This window comes from Pholcus phalangioides, unplaced genomic scaffold (assembly GCF_987345545.1).
Source record: "Pholcus phalangioides strain wild (caught in Gottingen) unplaced genomic scaffold, Ppha-v1.0 ptg000015l_1, whole genome shotgun sequence".
In the NCBI taxonomy this organism is placed as follows: Eukaryota; Metazoa; Arthropoda; class Arachnida; order Araneae; family Pholcidae; genus Pholcus; species Pholcus phalangioides.
Genome location: NW_028301608.1, coordinates 13,350,481 through 13,364,762, shown reverse-complemented (window position 1 = coordinate 13,364,762; position 14,282 = coordinate 13,350,481). Strand labels below are relative to the sequence as shown.

The 14,282-nt window shown below is 33.9% G+C and overlaps 1 protein-coding gene across 1 annotated transcript; it reads left to right on the top strand.

The window, feature by feature from the left end:
• The first annotated feature begins 258 nt into the window (after window positions 1-258).
• Gip (hydroxypyruvate isomerase-like protein Gip) lies at window positions 259-12,384 on the top strand. The gene is made up of 8 exons (XM_089242821.1): window positions 259-563; window positions 1,847-1,949; window positions 4,689-4,791; window positions 6,638-6,713; window positions 9,371-9,420; window positions 10,944-11,013; window positions 11,679-11,810; window positions 12,204-12,384. Exons 1-8 carry the CDS (start codon window positions 365-367, stop codon window positions 12,257-12,259), a joined length of 789 nt encoding a protein of 262 aa, XP_089098947.1. The 5' UTR covers window positions 259-364; the 3' UTR covers window positions 12,260-12,384.
• The last annotated feature ends 1,898 nt before the right edge of the window (window positions 12,385-14,282 follow it).

Here is a 14,282-nt window from a genome sequence, read left to right as displayed (position 1 = left end):
TAGAGCAGTGTTTAAAAAAAATGAAAATTTTCATCGATATAATAGAAAAAGTATCACAAAAACTGTTATTTTATGATTTTAGCTTTATAAAATTATGAGAAATTAGACCAAACTAACGGTATCGGAATTTCAATTTTGTGACTTATGAACCTTAGTCATATTTTGTTATCTGACTTGGATGACGTCTTACGCTACACAAATCGTAATTGGGTACACGAGCCGGACAAGAGTGTTCGTTTTCCTCATTTGAAAAGTTCCAGAAAGGGTGATTGAAATCAAAACCTTATCAGGAGTTTTATTTACAAATTAATTATATTTAAATTTTGCTGCGCGAAGAGAAGTTCACTGATTGACTGTTGGAGAAATGCCTTTCAAATTCGCGGCAAACTTGTCGACATTGTTTCAAGATTGCGGCAAGACTCTTCCAGCTAGATATTTCACCGCCAAGGATGCCGGTTTCAGTGGCGTCGAGTGCCAGTTCCCTTACGATTGGCCAGCTGAAGATCTCGCCGAAGTCAGGGACGCCACCGGCGTTACTCACGTGCTCTTGAACTCTTACAAAGGTTTTTATTGAAAACTTATTTTGTTTGTGTAGTGATAGTCCCCACGAAGAGGGGGGGGGGGGGGGAAAGGGCTCTTTCCGCCACCTTATGTGGTTTTTTGCGTTATGATTACTCCCTTACCTTCTCTTTCCCATTAATGTGCTTCTGTCTCTAAGACAATTTTTTTGGTTTTTGGTCGCTCACATGCTGGCACACGTTCTTGGTCACTCAAAAGCTAGCACGCTTTCTTGGCTACTCTTTTGATTTCTCACTGATGTGGTCCCTTGCTCTGCAGGTCACTCTTTTTGTTGCTCTTTGATGTGGTCCCTTGCTTTCAGATCATGCTTTTGGTCATTCACATGCTTGCACACTGCTTTGGTCACTAACACATCCCTAATTTTCCCAAATTCTTTTCGGTAACAAATTTTTTAAACCTAACTTCTTTTTGGTCAATAAAATATTTTTTCCCTTTCCTTCGGATTCGGTATTCTCCTGAAGTGGATAAAAATAATTTTCCCTGATCTTTTTTGGTGAATAATTTTTTTCCCCTTTCAACTAGTATTTGGCGCCTTTCCTATAGCAGATAAAAAATACTTTTCCCTAACTTCTTTTGGTAAAAAGTTTTTCTAGCTTTCACTTAAGTTTGGCACCCATCCTACAGTGGACAAAAATTTCCCAGATCTCTTTTGGTCAATAATTCCCCCACCTCTGATTTATGCCCCTCCCATAGCAGTGCCCCATACTGCTGCACAGGTCACGTGGCCTAAGAGAGCCGTCCCTGACTCTTGTATGCAAAACTAATTTTGTTCTTCATTGATGATGGCAATATATTGTATTGTATCGTGTCAATTGAATTTTGTACAAGCATGAATATTGTGTGGATCTGTTCATATTAAATAAATCTCCATCATTTTTGAACAGGGAAAGTTTGTTTTGAGATACAACTATTTTGGGATATATGTATTAGTTATGAACTAAACCTGTATTGTAGTGAAATGTATCATCGCATTAAAAAGTCTCGCGGCAGAGAGCAAAAGGCCCACAACGGTATACTATTCAGTCAGTACACTTCATGCATAGTTAGCAAAATTGATACCAGATGGCATCACTACACATAACAAATATTACAGAGAAACAAACTTCACACAGAAAGTTCATTACATGCACACACACACACATTCCAAAATGCATCAATTCGTTAGAAGTTCCGCGGAGGAATATGGACAAGGTGCATGTCTTGTTTAATAGTAGTGAAATGTATCGCAACAATCTATAATGTATACTTCATATTTTTCTTCTCACAGGTAATAGTGAGAACACATTTGGCTTTGCATTAAGATCAGAAAAGGAATTTAGGAAAAGTCTGGATATCACGCTAAAGTATGCTAAAGCAGTTAAATCAAAATGGTAATTTGACTTTTTTTTTTCTCTTTGAACTTATTACTAATTTTTTTTTATTGCGGTTTTCAAATCATGCTCAAATAGTGTTAAATTCTATTAAAATTTGATTTGACTGCAGCAACTTATTTTTGCTAATGTTTTGATAGTACAATCAAATTCCGTTATAACAAACTCTAAGAGACCGGAGAAATCATTTTTTTAAAACAAAATTTTGTTATAAAGGAATTCCAGTTTTCAGCATTGTTCCTATGTAAACTTATTTGGGGATTAGAAAAGTGTATTGTATACTAATATGAGATTTTTTTCGCTATAACGATGTTCGTTAAAATAAGATTTTTGCTATAATGGCATTTGTTAAAACAGGATTCGGCTGTATAATAACAATCAGAAATGATTGATTCAGGGTTTCTTATGACCTTAAAAGTCAGAGAAAGGAGAAATGGTCAGGGAAAAATATAAAGTATGTGGGAAAAGTTCGGAAAATATAAAAAAAAAATTGATAAAATTCTGGGGATAAATTCTATAAAAGGAAAAGCTGAAACTCGAAAAAAATTTATAGAGTTGAGATTTTTTTTTTTGAATTGCAATAGAACCTCTCAAATCCGGACTTCTTGAGACCCAGGTGATTTTGGGGTGAAAGGTTTTGATAATCCAATCCTGTTTATTTACAAAGTTTTCACATTTAAAGCAGTAATGTGTCTCTTTCAGCATTTTGGTCTATACTTTCATTTAAAAGAGAATTAATAACCCTTTCTCAGACCCAAACATTCATTTTTTGGAATTTTCAAAAGTTTTTTGCATTTTTGATACTCAAAAAATACATTGAAAACATAGATGCCAGCATTTTTTTTTTTTCATGTGAAGAAATAAATCACTTCGTTTGAATTTTTCCAACCAAGATGATGTGGCGTATATTCATCTTCACACATAATTTTTTCAGAATTTTATTGCTAAATTTTATGAAATAAAACACACTTTTCTGGAGGCACTTTCTCCTGGAAGCCATCTTTAAACCCCCCCCGAAAGTTCATGTGCTGCAGTCAGATGGAAACCCCCCTAAGCCAATATTCATCTTATTTGCATCTCAAAACTTAGATAATCCTTTAAATCAGGGCTTAACTCCCTGAGGTCTCTACAGTGAGAAAAGCAACCCACACATTTGTGGTACCAGCGTGTGAAAGGTTTATAGAATGTATATATATAGTAATAAATTATTTCATTTTATAAACCATAATTTCTGAATTACATAATGTTATTAGTTAGTAAAAAGATCCTTTTATATATACTAGTTCTGTAATCATAATTATATAGTATGAACATTGTGTGTGCACTGATTAAAAGAAAGAAAGGAAAACAAAAATTCATTTCTTTCTTCTGAATGTTGTGAAATGTAAATTATCTAATTCCATATTCTTCACACAATATTCGCTCATGCTTAAAGCGCTATGTTGCAATTAGCAGCTTATACCTGCCATATCACTGTGTGTTTTTGGTAAATTTGGGAATTCAAATGTTATATAGTGAGTGACACAGTGCTGGACAAATTCTAAAATACTAAGATTAACTACTATTGCTGCTAAACCACACATGCACCTTGTCCACATTCCACTGTGGAACTTCTAACTAATTGGTCAAAATCCATGGACCTTTTAGGGCCGTATTCACAGACATGGTTTAAACTGTACTCACAATTTTTGGTAAGAGATCAGTATAGATTGGTTAAAAACCTGAATTTAACCAATCCGTGTCGATCTCTTATCAAAAAATTGTGACTATACTTTAAACCAGGGATATAGTTCAATGTCTGGGAACACCCTTCTTAATCTCTGCAAAAGTCTAATATAAGTTAAACACCTTAAGGTTTGTTTACATGCGTCAGGTAGTTAAATACATTTCAAGCCCGCAAGCGCTCTAAAAGCTGTCCAATGTAAGTAATCAAATAATTAAAGCTCATTAGATAATACAAGACCGGGCCAACTGGTGCATGTGCATAGGGCCTACTTAACCGAAAAAATAAAACAGAACTGGATATATTTACTTGGCAATTTAACCCTCATAATGTCCGTCTTCTTGAAACCCTCTTATTTTGGCAATCCCAAGAAGAGCTAGTTCTGTACTGATAACTTGAGCTTTGAAACTGATACTGAGCTTTGCCTGATAACATGGTTTTTGTCCCTCTGTCCTGTCAATCAACTATTACTACTTAACCATACATACACTTCGTACACATTCCTCTATGGAATGTCTGCAGATTAGGGAAAGTCATGGAAATGATCAAGCAGATTTTGCAAGGAACCCTGCCATGTCTCCCTAAGACATTATCCACCTCTGGTTAGGGAAACACTACATTAATCATTTATTTCCTTCAAAATCGATGATGGATCTCAAGGGCGTAGCCAGAAATTTCGTTCGGGGGGGGGGGGGGACCAAAGTGACAGAACAACGGATTTGGCCATCTTTTTCCCTTTTTTTGGTAATTTTCTCACATTTCGGGGGGGGGGGGAACCAGACCTCCAAGTCCCCCCCCTCGCTACGCCCTTGATGGATCTCAATATATAGTTGAGTTTTTTCTCAGTAACATATAGCTCAATTCAGATCTTTCCATGTTTTAATCCAGTTGTTTTTAACCACTAGGTGCATGACCTAGTAGAAAATGTCAATAACCACTGCTTTAATCCAGTATATTCAGGAACAATGCTATGAAAGTAGTGAATCAAATTATTTCACTTAATTTTTCTGTTTCAGTGTTCATGTCATAGCTGGGCTTTCCAGCGATCCGGGAACAAATGAGGAAAAAGAAAAGAATTATATCCATAATTTGAAGCTGGCTGCTCTAGAATTTGAAAAGGTGAAATCACTTAATTTTTTTATATTGACAGTTTACATTTTCACATGTTAGATTTTTTCTGATGAGACTTGTGAGAACAAACATGAACTATTCTCATCTGGTAACGCTTGTAAATATGAAAAAGAACATAAATGGAAGGGTTTGTACAAATAACGGTCTTCGTTTTAAAATTTTTTTAAATCAGTTTTTTGACTGAATTTTGTTTCATATAGCTTTCATTACAGGTTCCCTTAAGTTTCTTCCTTCAGAAATCCACATATTTTGTTGCTATACCATTTTAAACAGCAATCATGAGTTCTGTAGGTGGAACTGTAAATGGTCTGAGTTGCCATTGCATCTCGGTTAACTTCCCAGATGGTAAAATGGTCTATATTACTCTCAGGAGAAAAAAACATTTTTCTTTTTCATTGACAACTTTAATTGCATCTCCTGTAAAGTTTGAAAGAACATAGACATAGACTGTTATTTGTCCAAACCCTTCTAATATACATAGCTGCCTGGAAATAAGTTTATTAGTACATTCATTTAAAGCTCAACAAGTCTTAGATAATAATAAACCTAATTTTTTGCACACAAGGACTAATTAGATGAGTACCTATACAGTTTATTGGCAAATGGCAGCGTCTAAATTTTATTTTAATAATCATCACAGTTCTCTCTCTCTCTCTCTCTCACACACACACACACACACACACACACACACACAAAACCATTTTCAGTAACAGACATTTTTGAGAATGAAACAGTAAAGCATTGATGACACTTTGCTGGGCAGTGATTAATTGAGCTTTTCATTATAGCATTATACCAGGCTGCAAGCATGTTTTATTTTTCAGAACATATTTCAACCATAAAAATGAAAGTCAGGTATTAAAAAAGATTGCTGGGCTAAATTTCTGAAGTATATAATGGGGAAAAATGATATCTCACAAGAGATTAAGAAATTCCAAGAACCAAAAAAGTATACAGGGTATGTATAATTAATTTTTCGTTGTTCTGAGCTGCCTATAGCTGTAACTATCCACCATAAAGGTGCAAAAATTTGTGAGATCTTTATGAAAGTATGGAGAGGAATTTTAAAAGTACTGCAAAAACCAAAAATCCCAGTGAAGTTTTTGGTGCAGATTCGCTGCGTATGTAAATATGTTTTTTTAGCAAAGGATGTTTGTAAACTCAACATAGTATTCATTAGTCGCAAAATAGGAATGGAAATGCATCTACTGAGGATGTTTAGATAGCCTACCATTGGACTCGAGCAGTCTGGTCATATGGTTGCAAAGATTAGCAAGTGTGCTGTAATTTACATACAGTCAACTGATTCTTTCACCTCTCGACTTCTTTCTTATTTTCTCATTAAAACATTTAAGTCATAAAATTTCATAACTTCCTTCGGAATAGTTACAGATGTATACAAGGCTGGAATGGGGGGGGGGGAACTATAATTATAGATATTCTGTATTTCCCTAATTTTCAAAAATTTATTGAAATATTGATCTGGATTTAATAAAGAAAAGTCTTTATTCAATAAAGAACTACAGTCGATGCTCGATGTAACAACACCTTTTGTTCCGTCAAAAATGGATGTTATATTAGGAGGGTCATTATATCTAAAGTAAAACATAATTATGATAGCCATTGTATGAAAACATTTGGGACTTATCCTACCAGTTGTTGCAATGGAATGGTTGCTATAACGTGGGATTGTTATAACGAGCATAGAATGTAGTAAAGGAATCATGATTACAAAATAAAATGCTGCTGTGATGAATTTGTAGAAATTCATTTAAATCTGTAATAGATGAATAACTTGGAACCTGCAACTAAAATGAATTTTTGTTTCATTTAGTGTGGTATTATTGGTGTCATTGAGCCATTATGCAAAGAAGTGAGACCAGATTATTTTCTTAACAGCTTTTCAAAAGGTTAGTGCCTGTGTTATTCGTAAAGTATCATATAACTATTTATACCATTTTATCTGTACCATGCTTTTTGTGAACGTACTATGGAATATAGCAAATGTGCTATAAAACATATACATGGGGGGGGGGGGAAAGGTTGGAGTAAGCGCCTATTAACTTTTCTTACTTTTAAAGCAGAACTTGGAAAGACAAAGTCTTAAATATTTTTATGGAACACAGTTTATTAAATCAGGAGTAATCATGCAAGAATTTGAAGCAGTATTTTTCTAAATGAATGAGTTATAAATTTTCAAAAAAAATGAAGAATGCATACTTTTCTGCCATCTGGTAAGAGTATGCCCTCAAAGACTTTACAGTAATTGCAAATGAATGTCCTCGTAATTTCAATCATACCACCACACGAACACATACCACCAATCCTTACATACGTCATACTTAACAATTTACTCAATCTTCATCATAGGATTTTGTTCATAGCCTAGGCAGATGTATTTCTTGTAAAAAAGGGTCAAACTTGTTGAGAGAATCACTTTTTTGATTACTTTTAGAAAGTTTTTCTGTAATTTCAAGGTCTTTTCAACGCAATCAATCACCCGCTTTTCTTCATTTCATGAGCTCAACAGCCTTTGTTTTCTTCAACTTTAGATTTCAATCCATTTAGAATGATAAGACTAACATCACAGTTGTATGCATATGTGCATACTCTTATTGCTCGTGCATTGCCTTTCTAAATATGCTCATAGATAGCAACAACCCCAAGATAGAGATGAATTCTAAGGTCACCATACTTTTTGACTAAGAATGTAATTTATAATAAATTAAACCTTGAAAATTATCATAATTTTCTATCCACAAAAAAATCAGATTTTTCAGCAGAAAAGGTACATAGTAATATGACAATATCATGGTTTACATAATAAGTTGGGGACATCAAGAATGTTACCAATAATGATGGTTTTTAAGACACTTCAAAACACATGTGTTAACTTTTTCGTAGTCACTTTTTATTTGTCCTGCTGCCAACAGAAAAAGAAAAGAAATTGCATGCGTACTTTACCCACTTTTCCTTATGATGTAAATATGAATAAGCAATTTCTGTGTATCATGAGAAAGTGGTTATTAGTTTTTATTTGCTGTTATTGTTGTTGTGTTTGAAGTTTTTTATAACTACAGTCCGACTTCTGTATAACACTGGATAAGATGATAAACTGGTCAAGTGAATAATTTTTTTATAGTCCTATCCTGTTTTCCCTTCATTAATAGAAGCAAAATTGGCTAAGCATTCCATTTTTTTGGGTTGCTATGCTATGGTCTAGTAATTTTGGTGGCAGTCGTTTCATCCACTACTGCAGCAGTGGCCATACTCAACACTGGTGGTGGTAGGGAGGAGACGATAGAGGAGAGTGAATTACTGTCACCTCAGTCTGTGATGCAAGAATTTAAATTATTTGGGCACTGGCTGATGATTTTCATGCGACAAACACCAGCCAACAAACCAGTAATCACCTCTCAAGCAGCTTGTATTATTACCTGCTCTGCAGATTTCTGCTGCAGTAGTGGATGAAACATCTACCACCTGCCAAAATCACTGAACCACAGTGTAACAACCCATAACAGTTCCATATACCCTAGCCTTGAATGACTCTCTCTCTTCAATGTAACACTACCTTAGCAAATGCTGAATTTTTATGTTTCTTTGTCCACCTGTTTGCACAAATCAAGTAGAAAGTGTGTTTGTAGTAGAAATTCTTCATGAAAAATATATGCGTGTAGAAATTTGTAATAGATGAAGCAATTAAATTTACTGAATCAATCTCATTAAATTTTGCTTGACTGCATAGACAAGTAGCTGAACCGCTTAACCCTTTGAGCGGTTTTTAAAATTTCCTTGATCCACATTATAACTGGCAGAGAGGAAATAACTAAACCCTCTTCAAATTGTAGTCAATTGCAGTTGAAAATAGCATCACCTGTTTTCAAGAAGAATATATTTTTTTGGTTTTTCTGCGATGAAATTTGTTCCCCCCTCAAAACCAAGAAACAAGGAAGAGATCATCCACTCTATCTTTTTCTATTATTTGTATTGAACAAATATTTCTAAACTGCTCTGAAAATAGAGAAAAAAATAGTCTCTTTTCTTCTGTTATCAAACTTTGGACAATGGCGCTGACTCCACCCACTGAGAGTTGATATGACAGGTTGGGTGGAAAACATGTTATATTAGGCAAAGACTGCCGCTCCGCAATCAGAGGGTTTTAAGATCACAAAATATCTCAAAATTGCGGAAATAAAGAATATTAAGTTAGGAAAGATATCTCATCATTGCCACTGTAAAGATTTAGTGGATATTATGGTTTTTGTCCTAATGGTTCACTAAGAGAAAAAATCGTCCATGTGTTGTCAGAAAAAATTTGAAAAATTTGCAAAATCATTTTTGAATAATATACTAAGCTCTAAAAATTACATCAATACACAAGCTTAGTTTCAAAACTATTTGAATACCATCTCTGAGAAAAACCCACAAGTAATTCTTTAATTCAGATTAACCCCTAATGCAGCTCAAACTTTATTTTTGCTTCTTGATTAACTGCAACATTTCCTGATCTGTCATTAACATGTATAGCCCAAATTGATGGAATCTTTTCTCAATTTTCTTTTAGCTATCGATGTATTGAAAAAAGTAAACAGTGATAATATGAAATTACTCATGGTAAGTAGCCAACTATTTTTTTAAAACGTTTCACCTTTCATATTGGACCAAATAGTGAATATTGTTTTTGCTCATTTCAAAGAAGTGGTACTTAAACTAGGTAAACTAGGTTTTATGAAGCATCAACCACATATTTTAAATCTTACATACAGTGCTATGAATTATTGAACATAACATGCTGTTATTAACACAACCATATCAGGTGCAGAAGGGAATTTTTTTTTTGAAAGCAGGTTCAGGGGGTGTGTGTATATATATATTTCATGTTTTGTATAATTTATATATATCAATAATGAATGTGTGTGTGTTTTCTAACAATATAACAATATGATATGGTCCCCTCCCCCACGTGCCAAAAGCATGAATTGCAAATTTTCCCCTTTTCTTTATTAGTTGGTTGGATACTTCATTTTGGTACCTGAGTTGTGCCTGAAACATGAATGTGTATCCCTATTGAAACACATGTTACAAAACATTTTAGGAAAATAATTTCCATAGAGTAACGTGGGTAGAGTAAACATTGAAACAACATTTCCCACATTCTTTTTTTCCAAGGACATTACACATTCATACTTCTGCCATGAGGGGGACAATATAATAAGTGAAGAACCTCAACAGGATCATATTAGTTTATTCTTTTGGAGAAGAAGATTATTGAACAATATAATTTTCTCAGTCTACAATACATCAAAGAAAGAAACTTTCTGGATATTAATGGTGACTAATATAACTTTGTGAAAAAGCAAAAAATGATGGGAATTGCCCTGGGGACCCTATATAGTTATAGCCCTGTTAGCCCCTGCCCTTGTGGGAGGCCCATGGTCTGTGCACTTGCCCAGTTTGCAAGAGGACGATGGTTTGATTCCCGTCAGAAACAAACTTTTTTCCTCAAAGCTTTTCTCTGCATTAATATTCAAAAAGTATCTTTAACGAATGACTATTGTTACATGTTTTATTTTTAAGATGTTAACTTTCATTTCAAATTATCATCTGTATTAACCTTCAAAGGTCTAATTTTCTTTTGGGAACATCAGTTTTATTAGTTAGAAAATATTTTTTTGTTCATGAAAGTATTTAGTTTTTTTTATCTTGACTGTTAGAGTCCAAACATTTATAAATCACAAATTTCATTCATTTTAGCACTTATACCATCAATTTGAAATTTTTAAATCACCTATTTTATAAGAATAATAAAATTTAATTTATTGTTTTTAATTTCAATGCTTCTGTGGACATAAGCAGGTCCAGGAAAACATACAAGAAAATTTTTTTTCATGAATCTTTTGGTTCATATCTCTAAACTGAAGGGTAAGAAGGGAAAATAAAAGGGAAATTTAAGAAAATCAATCCAAATCTAAATTTGGCCGGTAAAAGGTTGAATTATATTTTTACAGTGATTATCTTGAAAAAAAATCATCATTAGTTGAAAGAATTTTTGTTATACAGTTTTTTGAAAATTCATAATACTGTACTTTTTCATCACCAATGTCTAATTATAATTCTATATCCTCTTTTTCCATAAGGACGTTTTCCATCTCCAAATGATTCATGGAAATTTGAGTAACAATATCAAAGCCTGTTTGCCTTATATAGGTATGTGAATCAAAGTATTAGAAATCTCTCTCTCAATAATTTAGAAACTGTGTGGCAGGGGCATAACTAGGATTTTTATGTGGGGGGACATGATTTTTTTGCCCCCACCACTACAAAATTTGATGATTTTACAATGGTGTTTTTGTTCCCACCTAAAATTTGCCACCCCTAAAGTTTATTCCGCATTCATCAAACCTTCAAAATAATTAATGATTCTATGTAGAAATATAGCTAAAAAAAGTTAAACAGGCTTCCTGCTCAAGTGTATCAGACAAGTAGAGAAAAAGTTGGTCACTGTATTGATAGACAATTTTCCAGTCCAGTTGGGGCCATTTTAATGCATGGGCCCACCCGGGCACCTCAAGAGAAGAAAGAGCCTCACAAGAACGAGGTGTGGTTAAAATTTTTCAGAATTTGCCAGGTAGGACTTCAGAAAAATCATTCGGTTTGGGACATAAGCAGGTCAGATATTTGTTCATCATAAAAAACCATTCAGACCTCCCTGAGTCCAGTTGTTTGAGTGTTCTTGAGTGAATTGAATGTATTGAGTGAAATTTCAATTTAAATTCTTGGATTGAAGAAATGAATTTAGAAATTTCAGCATGTTTCTTGATTAGTTTGAACTATAAGTTTATTATTATTATTATTTATTATTTTTTACACAGGCCATGTTCAAATTTCACAAGCTCCAAACAGAAATGAGCCAAATGCACCAGGTGAGATAAACTACAAGTACATATTGTCTGTCCTGGAGGATGCTGGATATGATGGTTGGATTGGACTGGAGTATTTTTCTAGTACGTGTGACATGAGTTTTTCAATAATTTTTTAATTCAATTAAAAAAATGTATGGCACAGAATCTTCAAATTGCTCATACGATTCATAAATACATAGTAGTTTATTTTTTGTCTTGTTTATGTACTATCGTTACAGCAGTATGTTGGTTGCATAGGTGTGGAATCTGGGGCTGAGGCTATTTCAGCCCAAAAAAAAGTGCAGGGCTGTGTCCTCCAATAGTTAATAGATATAAAATGCATTGTACCCATCCTGCTTTTTCTGTTTTTGATCAGTGTCTTTTAAAGAACCAGATCCAAATTTCTTTGTACAAAAATGCACATTTTGTATGCTAAACGGTGATCAGACTTGTGTTAAAAGTTTGTTTATGTAGGTTTTTACTTTATTGTTTCAGAATATCCCGAAAAGAGCTTGTTGTGGATGAAAGAATATGGGTATCACCTACAATGATATGGTTGAGTTTTTCCTTTTTTTGTTGGATAATTTTGAGACAGGCTATTGTTCTTTTGTTGAGGAATTTTAGTAAATTTTATGATTGTTGAGAATTAATAAATTTTTTTTTTATATATCAGTGAGTTACGTGTGCTTGGTATTTATTCCTTTTCTTATATTTTTTATCCCCAAACATCTAAATCCTCCCTGCTGAATTTCTTCAAATTTCTTTCACATCAGCTGAGTACTACAGGGTAAAATTATCACCTATCACTTCCTGTAACTCCCCTCGAATTTTAAGGGCGGGGAAGCTGTCAGTAAATTAATTAATTTTTCATGTGTAAATAGTAACGGTCAGAGGGAGAGAGTGTTCTTAGAATTGAATACAGTACTGCATTTAGATTGAACAGATTTATTTGAGCTTTATTTGAAAAAAAACCTTTTTTTAGAAGTTTTTTCTGAATAAGTTACACAAAATTAAATTTCACAAAAAAGAAATAATATTGGACACCAAAGAAAAGAAATAACGTAATTATGGATCCCTTTTAAACGTGACGTATGGTAATTTCGATATGTTTATAGCGATGGGGCTGCTACCTGCGGATATTGAATGAAATTGAGTCTCCCACATATTAACAAACTGATTCATTGATAGAACTGCTGCTGACATCTACCTTGAACAAAATCAACTATAATCTATACGACCATGAATGAATAGATGGCAGCAGCAGCTTCACAGATGAAAGTTCGAAAGACATTTGACGCGCGAAATTTGAATTACATTTTATTCGAAGGTTCTGTATTTTTTTTACACATTTCAGAAAAGCTCGACGAACACACTGTTTATATTTTTAATTTATTTTTTAAACAAAACAATATTAAAACAATTTTTTATATATTACATTTTTAATTGTATTTATTTTTAAATTGTTTACTTGCATGGTTCGTTTTGAAGCAAGGGTGAGAGTGCCACCTTTGGGAGAGTGTGGGGTACTTCACTGACTTGAAAACGTGTCACAGGTCACTTAAGGGATCTAGGAATGTGCAGCAGACACTTGAGTGATGTGGAACTGCATCGCGGCTCGTTTGTGTTTTGTTTTTGCTGAGGATTACTTAACCTTTTGCGGTCCTATGCGGAAGTGTACTCCACATGAGGAAACAACGGTACTTACTTGTTACAACGACCTTTACGATAATATGGAGGCCCCCGTGAATTCGGCTCCTTAGGAGAATCTCATAAGATATACAAAAACTGAGGGGACAAAGTAAAGGGACAAACATCTAGGGACTTCCATATTGGGGGGTGGAGGGAAGGAGGCGCTGTAAACTACGAACTAAAGTTCGTACAGAACGAAATCTAACGAAGTGCCGAAAAAACATGTGAACTGCAAAGGGCTAAGTGATCCGTAAATGTTCCGCTGGTCACATGAGTGATCTGGGAATGAATTAGTATTTATAGTTGTAATTATATCATAATACAACTTATGAGTTGAAAAATATTTTAAATCTTTGATTTCAATAAGGATTAAAAATGCAAGTAGGTTTCATAAAAATCGGGACTGTCCCGGAAAATACGGAACGTATGGTCACCCCACTCATGGTCTAAACCTGTTTTGTAAAAAAAAAATTATATAAAAGCTTGTTTGTGTGTGTGTGAGATAGAGATGAACGCTTTAAAGCGTTTGAAAGGGATGTTTTCAAAGTTTTTTTGTTACTTAACTACAAAATTTCTACATGCGAAACTTTAGGGACGGCGGAGCGGATCTAACCTATATATACTGTATATTACGGTAAATGTGATATTATGCATGTTGGTAAATTTGATAAATACTTGATATTTTTCGCCTTTGTCTGTGATTATCCTTATTACCCTAATGTAACTGATGAATTTGATAAATATGAAAAAATTCCAAATTAGTCTAGTATGTGTGATGAATATAGTCGGACCTCGATATAATGATAACGATATTTGCGATCGTACCCCGATATAATGCAACAATACATGTATGAAATATCATGTATAGTAAATCACATACAGTCG

What these genes read in the sequence shown, in the direction of transcription:
- Gip (XM_089242821.1), top strand. Translation starts at nt 365, where the DNA reads ATGCCTTTCAAATTCGCGGCAAACTTGTCGACATTGTTTCAAGATTGC. An exon ending in CTGCTCTAGAATTTGAAAAG is followed by an intron (nt 4,792 to 6,637) that starts GTGAAATCACTT and finishes TGTTTCATTTAG; the next exon opens with TGTGGTATTATTGGTGTCAT. An exon ending in ATAATATGAAATTACTCATG is followed by an intron (nt 9,421 to 10,943) that starts GTAAGTAGCCAA and finishes TTTTTCCATAAG; the next exon opens with GACGTTTTCCATCTCCAAAT.